General features: G+C 29.5%; 1 protein-coding gene across 1 annotated transcript; it reads left to right on the top strand.

Moving 5' to 3' along the window:
- The first annotated feature begins 6,082 nt into the window (after nucleotides 1-6,082).
- On the top strand, nucleotides 6,083-9,961 carry LOC124830955 (auxin-responsive protein IAA26-like). The gene is made up of 6 exons (XM_047304824.2): nucleotides 6,083-6,811; nucleotides 6,953-7,521; nucleotides 8,247-8,524; nucleotides 8,886-9,033; nucleotides 9,394-9,458; nucleotides 9,540-9,961. The coding sequence occupies exons 2-6, from the start codon at nucleotides 7,028-7,030 to the stop codon at nucleotides 9,584-9,586; spliced, it is 1,032 nt and encodes a 343-aa protein (XP_047160780.1). The 5' UTR covers nucleotides 6,083-6,811; nucleotides 6,953-7,027; the 3' UTR covers nucleotides 9,587-9,961.
- The last annotated feature ends 4,812 nt before the right edge of the window (nucleotides 9,962-14,773 follow it).

The raw sequence follows: 14,773 nt of genomic DNA, 5'->3' as shown, positions 1-14,773 counted from the left end.
ATGCACCTGAAGATTCAGATTCCACCTGTACCCAAAAGGACATGAGATTATTAATCTTATAACATTTAGAATATATTTTATTCACATATTATTTATCAATGATAAAATATGTTCTTTGTGAAAAAAATAGGGGTGGAGATAATTGATTACGACGTGATATTTAGCATAAGCCATACTAGGGTTTCTCGTGTTCATAGGTGGTTTGGTTTTAAAAGTAAATGATCAATCTAATTTGTTCATTTATTCCCAATTTTCGCAATACCATATCAAATCAATTTATTAAGGCTTAATTATTCCTTTAATTTCGAGTTTCGAGTTAAAACGTTTTAAGTTCATAGTTTCTTAAACTTTTTTTTAATTGTGTTTCGTTTATTTGAAAAAGTGTTTTAATTAATTATTTTTAAATTATTAACCATGTTAGCGGATGTCATGTATCATGTTTAGTTTCTTTGTTTTTATTTTATTTTATTTAAAAAAAATAGAATTTTTTTATTACCCATTTAAAAGGTTTAATGTGACACATAATACAATCATATGATACTATTCACGTAACATAATACAATCACATGATACTGTTAATATCACCTAACATAAGATGACAATTCCAAATATCAATGTTAGTACATTTTTATTTGAATTTAGTTCTTAACTCTTTAATTTAATTTAGTCCATTTGTTTTTCAAAATAAAGTAATATTTAATATTTTGATTAAATTTATTAATAATATAAATATTATAATAATAATTTAGCATATTATTATTGTATATTATTAATTCATATTTTGTTAACTCGTGTTTTTTATAATATTAAAACTAGTTAAGTATAAATGTTTTTATAAAATAGTAAGTATTAAAACTAATACTTTAATCATTCTTTTATAAAAATAAATTATTTAATAATATTTATACAAATAATAAATTTGATTTTAATTGGGATCAAATTTTTATTTATATAAATGGTATATTCATATTTATATTAAAATTTATTACAAAAATATGATTAATAATAAATTAATAATATATAATAATGTAATGTATTAAAAACATACTTTTAATAAAATTATGAGTATAACAATTTTATAAATAATAAATTTATATAAATGTTACATTAATATTTATATTAAAATTCATTAAAAAACATGATTAATAATATATAATAATATAATATGTTAAAAAATCATTTTTAATGGAAAATATAAATATAATATTTAAATAATAAATTTAGTTTTAATTTAAAAAGAAACAATATTATCTTATTTTAAAACTACTAAGATTAAATTGAATCAAATAAAATTTATATATAAACTAAATTGAAATAAAAACAATGATAGTTAACACTTCTATCAAATACTTAGTAGTTAACAATTTTTTTTCCAGAAAAATAAAATAAAAAACTTGACACATAAATGAGTAATTAAAAGAAAACCTAATTGACATACTTCTTCAAAAGTTTAAATTGAAATAAAAAATTTATAAGACGAACTTAAAACTTTTATTAGAAAGTGGGTTTTTAAGCCTAACTCAACCCCACAAAACCGGGCTCTGATACCATATTAGAAAGTGGGTTTTTAAGCCTAACTCAACCCCACAAAACCGGCTTGTAAGGTGAGGTTTGCACCTCACTTATATATATTATAAATTGGCCTTATCTCTAATCGATGTGGGACTTCCAACAACTTTTCCACCAAAATAAGACTAAACAAATAATTAACCCATTCATTAAAGAAAGATTAATTCATTTTGGATCACTTAGGTATCTTATTATCATAAACGGAAAAAATTATTAAGAAATACTTTATTTTATCTAAACTTTTTAGGCGTAATTTTGTCATTTATATATATGTAAAGAGACATATACCTGTGGAAGGTTATAAAATTTAAGGACTTAATGTCATCTTCAAACAAATTATAATCCAATAATTATATTAAGAATTATACCAGCCTGAGTTAAAAAACACGAACCAATATATTCAATTGTGCAGGTAGGATTTTCTTACTTTAAATTGAGTAAATGAAAACCTTATCCGTTTTAAAAGGTGTGATTATTTTACCTCTACACAAACACAATACTCACTAACTTTTTCATTACATCTGAAATTATGTGTATGTGTGTTGAATTCACATTTACCTCTAAATTATACTAAATGACAGTCACATTTACCATGTATTTTAAAACTTTAATTTTAAATTTCCATAAAATATTGTTTAAGTTTTAACTAATGAATCATTTTAAAATAAAAAATATACATTTTACTTTGTTACAAAATTAAGAAAGAATAATGACATTTTATTACAGATAAAAAATTATTTAAAAGCTACTGAAGATATCAATGTCATTTTATTGAGATGGGAATGTCAACATGAATATTATATAACATAATATTATGAAGGTAAGTACAATTTCTTATGCACGGTCACTTTTAATAAGATATTTTTTTTTTCTTACTTTCTTTTTAAAATCTCATATTGTGAATTGAGATACAGAACAAATCTGTAAGTAGACTAGAACATTTTATAAGGGTCTATGTAGTTAGACTCATACTCTATTAATAAAAAGAATAAAAACATTGCTAAATATTTTTGTCTTGAACAAAATCTAATCTGCTGTAAAGATTAACAAATGATAACATGCAGATAGAATTAAACAATGTAGGGTTGGCTGAAGACAGGGTGGAAGAAAATTAGGCCAAATTATACTTATTTTAACTTAAACTGTGGCTGTTATACAACCACCACAGCAGAAAGAAGGCAAATAATTGAGCATCCTTTTCAAATAATTGAATCAATTTGTATTTTTCGAACTATAATTATTGTTTAATCTTCTCTTACTGAAAACATTATCAGGCACATCAAGCTCAAAGCTGAAAAACAACAATTTTAAAGGTCTTTTCTTGCATTAAATTTTTTTTTTTGAAAATGCCATTAACTTTATTTAGAAATAATTTTTACTCAAGTGCGTCCCATAAATGTTGACAAGTTGGAAAATTGCAGATATAAGCGGAAATGTAGTTTGAAGCTCAGCAATTTTAGTACGTAAAGTTACACAGTTTGTTCTTAGTCAATTTGTGATACTATTTATCGAAAATAAGCAGAACTGATTGTTGTGTATATATAGGTAATGAATGAGCAGTTTTTTTAGGAGTGTAAAGAATAAAAAAGGGTGCATTTGAATTGGTTTTTATGGTGATGAGAGGAAGTTGTTTTGTAACATTGGTTTTGGCATCAGAATAAGATTCTGACGTAAACGGGCATGGCTGATTCATTAACAGCTTGAGACAGAGTTGTTGTGGTACAGTAGTTGTAGAAGGTAGCACACGTGAACGCCTATGTCTCATGCATCGAAACCTTGACAAATGTCTCAACCTGAAACGGAAAAGGAAGCAGCCTTCACATTCATATATGTATATATATCCAACACCAACAACAACTCTACACACAACTTCTGCACTCTGCATATGCTGCAAACCCTTTTCTCAATAAAATAAATGTCTTCATCTTATTATGAGAGTGGTTCAGGAAAATGAATCAAATATGCAAACAGATGAAACAAACACGTATACTCTCAACTTGTAAATATTATATTACAACCCCATAAATAGAACTTCATCGGAAACTGTCTCAGGAGACATGTGAATATTTTATCTATCTAAAAGGGCACCATGCATTGGCGCTTTGCAAAAATACGTCTTTTCAGAATCAATATCATCAACCATCATGTAATTTGTGAACCTTTAAATCATTCTTAAGCATAAAGCAACTTCATGTAATCCTCTACGGAAGGGATTAGATCATACTTCGTTGTAACCCAGTCGTTTGATATAACCTTTTTTTAGTTAAACCTTTTTTTAGTTTTATATATATATTAATTTGTGTGCGTGTGCGTGCGTGTGTATTTCATGAAAATTAAACTAATTAAATTTTCTAGTTAAAGTAGGTTATATTTGAAAATTACATTTCCCCTAGACTTCTCTTGCCAGTCATGCAGATAGTTGAGTACATATTAAATTAATGGGTAATCATATTTTTCAGGGCACTAAGTTTGGTTATTTTTAGGTTTATTTGTTTTAATGAATTATAGGTGCAGAAATTAAAGTTGTAGTGAATAAATGAATTTAGAAGAAATTAAAATGTTTAATATTAGCTATGATGAGTTTTAAATATATAGAACCTATCAGAAACACAACTGAGAAATTTATCACTTAAATTTACATACAATGTTTTGTGTACTTTTTGCTAATGTGAAAAAAAAAACATGTATGGTACCTGAGGAAATGAGGTTTTTGTTTACTTGTAGACAATAAGACGTCCTTTTTGACATTTCGAAAGTTACATTTCCAGATAAAATTCTTCGTTAATATAATAAAATTCATTTTTTTAAACTTTATTTTGTTTTCATTTTAAGTTATTTTTTAATATTAAATTTTTTATATTTTCTAATTGAGTGATATGGCTATTATAATGTCATCTTATTTATTTGTCATGTTATAAGGTATATGAAGTTTGAGGTTTGTTTTGAGTTAATGGAAAATGATAATGTGATTAATTAAAAACATATTTATGAACCATCTAAAAACACAATAAATATGTTTTCAATAAAATTCGCCTGTTCAATATGATTTTTTTATTAATTAAACGATCCCGTGAGATTTGTTAACATGAGAGACAAATAAAATGGAAAAACAACGTATAGTATATTTATAAAAAAATGATACAAATTTAAGTAAAAAAACCTAATATATTTTCAATAAAATCAAATTAAAAGTATTCAAATTACTTCAAAACTAATTAAATCTATTTTTAAATAAAAATCATAATATTGGTTTATAACGTAATACACATCTTAATTGTTAGATGTAATACACATCTTAGTTGTTAGACATGAAAATAGTGTAAATTTATGTCTTAATATTTTGTTTGTATATGTGACAACAATAAGAATTGAAAATATTATAAGTATTATTATCAGTTTGTTATTTATTTAAAATGTCACAAATCATGTTGAAATACAGTTTTGACACATTATTTGACAATAATAAAAATTGAAAATATTTAACACATCATTTTTCACCTAAAGAAATGTCAAATAAGCATAAGTCTGTCAACCAATTATTTACCTTTTCATATTCAAATACAGTTTTGAAATAATGTTTGAAAAATAATCTTGGCAAAGTTAAAGACAATTGTATCCTAAATAATTTCTTTATCATTAAACAAAAAGAAAAAGCAACAAAAGTAGTTCTCCTTTGAGCTGTTAAGTTCAGAGTTGAGACAGAGTTTTGTTCTCTTTTTTATTTCCAAGCATTATTTATCATGAAAAATGAAAAGAAAAAAGAACACAAACTAAACTTTTTGTCAGATTTAGAGTAGACAAAACAAATCCCTATGATAATAGACACAGATCGAACGGTAAGGAGAGGTTGATGTGTAGGAGTGACGGTTGAGTAGCAGCACAGGGAATCGCATTCATTCACAATTCTGAAATGATCATCATATGGGGATATGTGAACGGAGAGAGAGTGAAAGAGAGGGAGTGCAGAACAGAACAGAACAGAGGAGACAAGATCATGGGATCTGCATGTTTTTATTGCAGAAGCCCTGCAAACATGGATCATGCAAATCCTCTCCCTCCAAAATAAAAACAAAAAAGCAAGCTTTGCTATCCCATCCATCAATTTCCTGACATCTCAAAAGCACCCACCCCTTTCAATTCTTTTTATTTCTGTTCAGCCCTCAAGGTGGTATTTTTATTTATCATCCACAAATCTTATCCAACCCAAATGAATCATTAATTAACCAATTATCTTCCAAAACCAGCATTCGCTAGATAATTACCATCATCACCAAAAGGGTAAACCTTTGTCCTTTTATGCCAGCATGGACTTGAGCGTGCCAGTGTCCCTCTCTTTGGACTTTGAAGTGCTTAAGTAAACTAATACGTCTTGACTCAGATCCAAAAGGGTAAAAAAAGGTGCAAAGTGATCAAATTGAATGAGTTTGATTAGGGAGAAAATCTTTAATCACATTACAAGTCATTTTCCAGCACAGAACTAATAAAGGTAGGGGGTGTTTGGGGATATGTGCTATGAAGGCAAAGGAATAGGAATAGGAGCTATAAGGGTATAAGGGTATAGGGGGAGTGTTGTGAAAGGAGAATGAGTATCTTTAGGAGAGGTCAGCGCAACATAACACAATAGCAGCACAGCATGCTTTACTTCCTGTGCTAAACAACCTAACGTTATTTTATGAGACTTCAGGTTGCGTGCATTGTGCTCTAATTCCGTTCCTGTTTTGTGTTCTTGGGTTGGTTGGTTCGCCAAGGGGAATCTCTCTGGTTTTTATCACCTCTGTCTCTTTTTTTTTTTGCCTCCTCTCAAATAACCTTCCTCTCTCCTTAAAAAGAGGAAAGACACACACCTAAGACATAGAGAGAGAAACATAGATAGAGAGCAGGAGAACCCACTAAGCGTGCAAATAAAAGACTTAAAGCAAAGCTAGATTGCAATCCCATGCTATTATAGCTCCCTCCACCTTTGCTTTTCCAGTGTTGTTTTTTTTTCTCCCTTCCTTTCTCTTGGTGGGGTTTCCATTGAGCTGTGATAATACTTGTGTTCCTCCTACTGCTACCTTAACCTATCCACCGTTTTGCAGTGGCCAATACCTTTTAAGGTTACATTGTAGGTCCTTCTGTCTTTCGGCTCAGAGTTTCTCCCACACCAAAGGTCTTAGGCAAGTTTGCCTACCAAGAAGCTCTTTTTCATTTTTTCCCAACTACAACATGTGGTATTTAGCTGATTTAAGCTGTGGTTAGACTTGTAAGAATCTCACCTCTCCAACTCAAACTCTATGATTCAGTGTCCATTTTTTCATCTGTTATATAAAACAAGACAGTTGTTTTCAGCCTTTTTGTGTTTTTTGTCTGTAACCAGTTATTTATCTGTTGTTGCATGAAACAGTCCAGAATACATATATTTGGTGAGTAGTATTTGAGCAAGGTGGAATCTTCCTTTTGAGTGTGGCGTAAACTAGCGATGGATGAAAGGTCAAGAAACGAGGTATCTCCTCAGCTGTTAGATTTGATCCCAAACGAGCGAGAGTGGCAGATGAACAGAAACGAAGGAAAGTCCTCAGAGGAGAGAAAGCTCGAACTGAGGCTAGGTCCACCTGGTGAGGACTGGACTCTCAGTGGTAAAATGAAGAACGCCAACTCAGAAAGAGAGGAGTCACTTCTCTCTCTTGGGTGCTTCCCTTCTTCCAACATGTCTCATGCAATACTCAGCCCCAACAATGGGTTCCAAAGCAAGGCCTCTCCATGGCCAAACTACCACAACAAGAGTAACAACAAAGCCTCTGCACCTTTTCTTCAGTTCCCATCAGCTGCACCCGTGATGGGAAAAGATGCTTCACAAAAGTGCTGTTCTAAGGTGGTAGAGTTGCAGAATGGTTGTGGTGGTGGTGATAGCAAAGTGTTCTCTCCCTCTCCTGCAAATACAGCTGTGTCACAGCCCAACACCTCTCAGAAAAGGTACTCTACCTTTTATTTCTTGTATCCTTGTTTTGTTACTTTTCGGCAGAGGATATTCATTCCCAGAGTCACGTTGTTTCATATATTTTTTGGTGTGGTCCATGCAAACCAAACTCTGCTCCCCATCTTTCTACTTGTTACCATGTGATAGATCTGGTGTTTCACATCCCCTTGTTGCACGTTTATGTGATAGAAGTAATTATTGAGTTTTCCATCATTAATTACCATTTATATGGTTACCCTCATCCAAATAAAAAAATGGGATGGGACAAGTTTTAAGCTTTGATCTCCCTGTACTCTGTACTGGCCGTTTTTGTTCTGCTATGCTTAACTTTGCCATGTTCTCCCAGATATGTCCACATCGGTTATTTTGCTATTTGTCATTTATTATGTATCTTGGTTATCTTTCCTGAGGTTTGACATTGGCATGTGAATATCTGACCCTGTCTCTATTTCCCTCTCTTTAATTTGTTTCGTCCCTCGTGGGGGAAGCCTATTTTGGATTGTAGATTTAAATTTATTAGAAAAAGGTACAGACATTGTGTAATTCCAAATATGTGAATTTGATGAGTGATGGCAGGGTTGTGCTAGTGTGGTAAATAGGGTGAGCTCTTTAGCCCCACCTCATCCTTTTGTTTTTTAACTTTTTAGCTTTGTTCTCACCAGTTTCACTGTTCACTTTCATGCCTAATTTGACATTTTCCTTGTGGACCCTCCACAAACAGAACTGCTCCCGCTCCGGTGGTGGGGTGGCCCCCAATTCGTTCCTTCAGGAAGAACCTTGCTAGCAGCAGCGCTTCTAAGCCATCAACTGAATCACAGCCTGAGCAGCACAACAAGGTCGCTGGTAAAAAACCTGTTGATAACTATGCCGGTAAAGGTTTGTTTGTTAAGATCAACATGGATGGAGTTCCAATAGGGAGAAAAGTGGACCTCAATGCTTATGACAGCTATGAAAATCTCTCTTCTGCTGTGGACGAGCTTTTCAGAGGTCTTCTTGCTGGTAATTTTTGTGACAATAATTCAATGCTTGTGCACATGCGGTCAACTTAATCACACTTGTTTATTCTCTTGTTTACTACTTTTAATTGATTGCTACTCAACAACAACTGATAAAAACACAAGCAAGTTTTTATAAAATTTAAGACTAGCTATGTACTTGGGGGGTTGGCTACATTAATTCAACATTTAATGCTTACGGTCAATGTGTTTCACCAAACAATTTTTTTAATATAATTTGTGATTATTTCTCTAGACAATCTCACATTGAAGTTTTGTTTTTCCACGCATTTCTACAATTCCTGACGGTGAAGATGGAAGTTTTGTGAAGTTATCTCATTTTGTCTTTTCCTACTGCTGTTTAGCTCAAAGAGATTCCTCTGCTGGTGGAGTTCACAACAAGCAGGATGAAGAGAAAGCAATCACGGGTTTATTGGATGGAAGTGGAGAGTATACTCTTGTTTATGAGGATAATGAAGGAGACAGGATGCTTGTTGGGGATGTGCCATGGCAGTAAGCATCTTATTATCATTATCAATCTTCTGCACTATTATTTCATTTAGTATTATAATATTATATAATCTCCACTTGGTGTGTGAGTGCCAATGGAGGATTAACATTATGATCTCATTTATTTATTTAGATTCCCAGTGCTTAACAATTACTATATATTTATATCAAACATCCTTTTAGGCAATTGCTGTGAATAAATCCGAAGTAGTACATGCCATGGCATGTCTGTTCTTTCACATGACAACACCTGTACGACTGTCTCCTCTCGGAAATACAAATAAACTATAAATTAAATGGCGCAATTTGCTTTTCCCTTTGATGTTTTTTTAATGATTAATGTTTACATATCATCCTTGGCAGCATGTTTGTATCAACAGTGAAGAGGCTGAGAGTGTTAAAGAGTTCAGAGCTTTCTGCTTTTACCCGTGAGTTCGAATCTTCTTTTTCACTTTCCTCATTTTGTTACTGTTGTGATTGAAAACTGAAGAAGTGCTTGTTGGTTTCAGTTGGCAGTAAGCAAGAGAAGATATCTCTTGACTCAGCAATGAAATAAAGAGCAGTTTGAGTTTTGAAGTTTGAGGTTTTGTTCTGTTCCCCTGCTGAAACTGGAAGACTCCTCTAATTTGACGTTTTGGTTCTTTTGTCTGGTGAAGATCATGGAATGAAGCTAGAAGCCGTTGTACGTACATTACAACTAAGTAATGTGGTTCATATATCTTTTTTTAATTTTGAATGAAGATTTGAAATGCTTATGGGTTGTATAAATAGGGAAGGAAAACTTCAAAATGTGTGTACCAATGTTGAATGATGTACTGTTGAGCAACCATTAACTTGTTTTATGGTTTGTATTTTGAAGTCCCTTTTGTAAGGGGTTTCTCATTGTCTTAATAATTTCAAATCCACATGGTAAGGATCCAAATTTGGGGAACGTGTACACATGTCTTCTTTACAAACATTTACAAAAAAGAAAATTACTTTGATATGACAGACAGTAGAAAAGTGCCCTCTAATTCAAAAAAATCTCTACTTACAAACAATCTGAAAAGCCATTTAACGAAGGTCAATTTGCTTTGTGAACACGATCCTATTCTTAGCACCATCTTTGTTCTTAACACAGTTCCTTTCTTAAGTGCAATAGTTCAAAGTGAGAAGCACATAAAAAAGAAATCTTGAAAGAAGTATCTTTACCATTTTTATAGAATTGTAACTGTTGGATGTGTGTGAACGTTGGACCAGGCAATGCATGTTAGATGAAAGAATAAAGGAAAGTCTAAGAAGCAATGCTGGGAAATAGTGATTCCAAAAAGGGATGGTCAAAGAGCATTGGATCTATGCCTATAGTAAAGAAGAAATGGTTTGAAAGAAAGCGATTTTGTTTGGGGAAGAATCAATCAATGGTCGTTGTCGTTGGGAGGTGCCTAACTTGGATGGGTAAATATGAGAGTATGTATGTGTATGTGAGTTAGGGTTAGGGTATGCTTATCCTCCAAAGGGGACAAATAGACAGATACATTCTTTAACTTTGCGTGGCTTTAGTGCTTATGTGCGTGTGTGTTGTCCCTAAAGGGAGTTGGTGAAATGTAGGGGTTGACCACCACGATCTCCCTCTCCTTATTAAAAAAACTCATTTTATATTGTTATACATGTTTTATTTTACATTTTAATTATATAATCTATAAATATTTTGGAATGAACAATTCAGAACATAACTTTTATATTTTGAATTGTATATTTCCAAACCTAATTATTATGTCCAATAATCTTTTGCATTCTTTGCAAGAAGACGTGAGACAATTAAAATTTTTTTTTCACTCTCTGAAAATGTCTTTTGGAACATAAGACAATTAAATTTTTTTTTTCACTTTCTGAACACGTGAGTTTTATGTTTCAAAACAAATAATATTTATATAGTGATTGATTCTAATAATGTCATTAGACAAATTTGAAATCCAAACACATTGGAGATTTTGAAACTAAAATTAAACTAAAAAAAATATAAAATTAGATTTTTAAAGTGTATGGAGGGTGCAGAATGAAATTGTGAAGGTGCAGGAAGCAACCAATATTGTTTGTTTGAAATGGATAATTCCTGCCCAACTTATCAGACAAAACAATATTCCTATAACATTACCGTGTTTGGGCCAAGTTAATTAGAATTAGACCATCTTCTGCTTTAACCTAATATTACATGTAACTATTTATTGAATTGGCTAAAATGGGTTATATTAATATCCTTTAACCTCAAAAATTATTTTAAATTGGAAAAAAATGATTTCATATGAAGATAATTGACATTGAGTGTGCATATGGAGAATGTCCATGCCCATAGATAACAACTGCAAGTTTCTAGATAAACAACAATATATTTTAAAGGTGTTCAATATCAAACTGATACAATAAAAACAAATGGAAATCAGTAAAAAACGAACAAGGGATAAGATTCAATTTTAATTTAATTTTCATAAATGGAATTTGATTTGGATTTTAAATTGAAAATCAGTAACATAATTACATTGAAAAAAATTATTTATTCTATTTAAATATAATACAATGTACTTAAAATTAATCAATGACTCTTCCACATATGCTTGTATGTATTTTGAAGTTGTTTTATACTTTATTTTAAATTTTACTATAATATATTTATGTTGTAACTTTTAAGTATAAAATTAAGAGACTTATTTATAAATATGATAATAAGTTAAAATTAGAAAAATAATAATAGCTATAATTTTCTTTATAATGTATCTCTTTGTTTAACAATTTTATAACTATAAGAATTATAAAATCAATCAAAATCAAATCACAAAATATTACTAGTTTAATATTTATATTAAAATTAAATTAAATCAGAGCAGAGCGAAACCTATTCTATCGGTGACTATTTAATAAAGAAAATAAATCAACAAAAAAACCCAATAATAAAAGACAAAGCGTTCTCAATATGTAATATGTGTAGGTTATTTCCACATGTGTCTTCAGTTCCATTAGAAATAAAGTGTTTATATATTCAGTAATATCAAGGTCCTACTAGACCATTATCTTAACTTTTTTAATTGTTGTTAGTATAATAGTATTTTAAATTTTCTATGATAATAGCTTTAAATTAAAAAGTACATTTTTTTTTATTTTAAGATTATGATAATGAGTTTGAATAAAATATCATACAATTAATCCAATTGATACCACTAAACCAATTATATTAGACATAAATAAATAATTTCAGTATTACAATTGAATTAATGAATTAATTAATTATTAATTGAGGTAAAAAACTAATATGAACACAAATTAATGAATAAAATTCAACTAATCATTTTTTTTAAAAAAATCCTAAGGCTCAATATTTATCAACATGACCTTGAGGAAATACAATCATTGTTGGACTTTGAGATTTTGGCATTTTAGAAAGGATTCAAGAACTAGAAAAAGAAGATAATAACATGAATGAATTGAGAGTGAGAGTTTGTATATCAAATAGAAATAGTAAAAATTTATAATAAATATGTGATTTAAACTTTATTTTATAAAATTAATTTATAAATTTTTATTATATAAATAATAAAATTTTTGTAGGTGACACTACTTTGTTGATAATTCAATTGTTAGTTTAATATATTAATAAAATAAAAAAATTAAATACTATATAAAAATGATATATGAGTGATCATATGTCATTCGTATTATGTCTCATTAATTATCCTTTGTTCAAAAAACCCACCACATTTTAAAGATTATATATAACATTCGAATTTCTGCTTCCATGACAAAATATCTTTTAATAAAAAAAGAGAAAAAAAAGTTTTTAATGATGATAAGTATTGGTATAATAAAGGTTCTTTTTACTATTGTCTCTTTTATAATTAACTATACTGTATTACTTAAATATACTTGTATATATTACCTTATGTAGTTAATAGTTATAAATCATTTATTAAATCAATGGTTAAATTAATAAAATCAATAGTAAGAAGAAATTAGTGTTGTTTATATTCTAGTATAAATATGTGTATAGGATCCTAATAAAAATTTCAAGCTGAAAAAAGAGAAACAATTCTCAGTGATCATGGTAAGAGATAAATAAATTATTGAGAATTTTTTTTATAATTTTGTTCTTTTCATAATAACAAACATTCATTTTAGAATGAACTAATTTTTCTTAATAATTAAACTTTCAACTTTAGAACTCCTAACCTCCCACACTCACCCTTTCAACTTTACCATTAAACTATCTTTATATCTCCTTTAGTTTTCTTTCCTAATTGTTTACATAAACAAACTTATGAATATAAGCACTTATTACGGAACACTTAATTCATTGTAGGAATGAGTTTTACAAGAAATACATATAAGATATAATGTGAAAGTAAAAATATGATAAGTTAAAACAAATGTTTCAGACCTCAACTGTAGAAAAAATTAAATGAAAAACTATATAATCTAAAATACATAATGGATTTTGTAAAGATAAGAATAATGTTACTTTGACAACATTTTTTGACAATATTTTAACACCATCTACGTATCATTTTGTGATTGGTCCATATTGATATTTATGATTATTATTATTGATTACCAATTACATAATGTTACGTAGATTATGTAAAATATTGTAAAAAAGTGTTTTTAAAATATCATTATCTTAAAGATAACTAATGTTTTTGACTTCTTATTTTCCTTTCGTAGAGGTTATTGTAAAAAAAGTAACTTAAACAACACTTTAGCTATTTATCCAAACAACTATGGTCAGTTTAATCCCTAACTAAAGCCAAGTCATCCATATTTATCAAACAACTTCTGGAAACATTATTATTTTGAGCAGTTATATAATTAAGAACTTAACGAAATTGAGTTCGTGAGATTTTCCCCCCTAGAAAATGTTAAGATTATTTTATTAATCTCTAAAATATACATTTTCTTTTCTTTTCAACTCATACTATCCCTTAATTAATGGTAAAGCATTTGAATTTTGGTTACCCTTTGGATATACGATAGAAACATGTTAACAAGGGGAGTTTACACTGTTTACGTTTATAATTATTCCTACTATAATACTATAATTAAAAAAAAAAAAAGAGTTTGTTGCAGTAAAGTCATCTTAATTACCTTTAAATTAAACTCAATTAACTCTCCACTTGTAATGTTGCATTAAGTAACTGAAGTAGCAAGTTGACCATTGGGATATATAAAGAAAAGCCATGTAATTAGTGGCGTAAAATTGGAGCTAAGATTGATTAAATATGTAATTGCAGTGAAGCATCTTTAGGAAATAAAACATATACAGTTTCTAAATTGGAAGGAATAGAATTCACCTATTTATTTGTCTTTTTATTTTTTATTTTCTGACTACACGTGCAGTTCATCCAGAAGACATCTAAATCAAAATGCAAATAATTTCTTCTGCTTTTTATGGGGCGGTGGAATTATGTTGTCGGACGAAACCGTGATTCACATTCTAGCTTTGGCAGGTAAACTTTCAAGTCAATTATGAATTTCTTGAGCTATTCTTTCACTCTATATATTTATAAAATATTCTTACGCACTGTGGCTATAGTCACGTACGCAATGTTCCCTCTTCAATCTTTCTTTCTTTCATGCACAGTTTAATTAACTCCATTTGCATAAAATCAACTCATACATTCCAACTTTGAAATTTTCTGCATCTTCTGTTCAACTTCAATACTGCAATTCACATTCTATAGCTTCTAGCTTTTTACACCATTAAGCAGTGTAAAAATGC

Source organism: Vigna umbellata, chromosome 6 (assembly GCF_029865625.1).
Source record: "Vigna umbellata cultivar VRB3 chromosome 6, Vumbellata_1.0, whole genome shotgun sequence".
In the NCBI taxonomy this organism is placed as follows: Eukaryota; Viridiplantae; Streptophyta; class Magnoliopsida; order Fabales; family Fabaceae; genus Vigna; species Vigna umbellata.
This window is presented reverse-complemented; position numbering and strand designations above follow the sequence as displayed.

What these genes read in the sequence shown, in the direction of transcription:
- LOC124830955 (XM_047304824.2), top strand. Translation starts at nt 7,028, where the DNA reads ATGGATGAAAGGTCAAGAAACGAGGTATCTCCTCAGCTGTTAGATTTG. An exon ending in TTTCAGAGGTCTTCTTGCTG is followed by an intron (nt 8,525 to 8,885) that starts GTAATTTTTGTG and finishes ACTGCTGTTTAG; the next exon opens with CTCAAAGAGATTCCTCTGCT. An exon ending in AGAGCTTTCTGCTTTTACCC is followed by an intron (nt 9,459 to 9,539) that starts GTGAGTTCGAAT and finishes TGTTGGTTTCAG; the next exon opens with TTGGCAGTAAGCAAGAGAAG.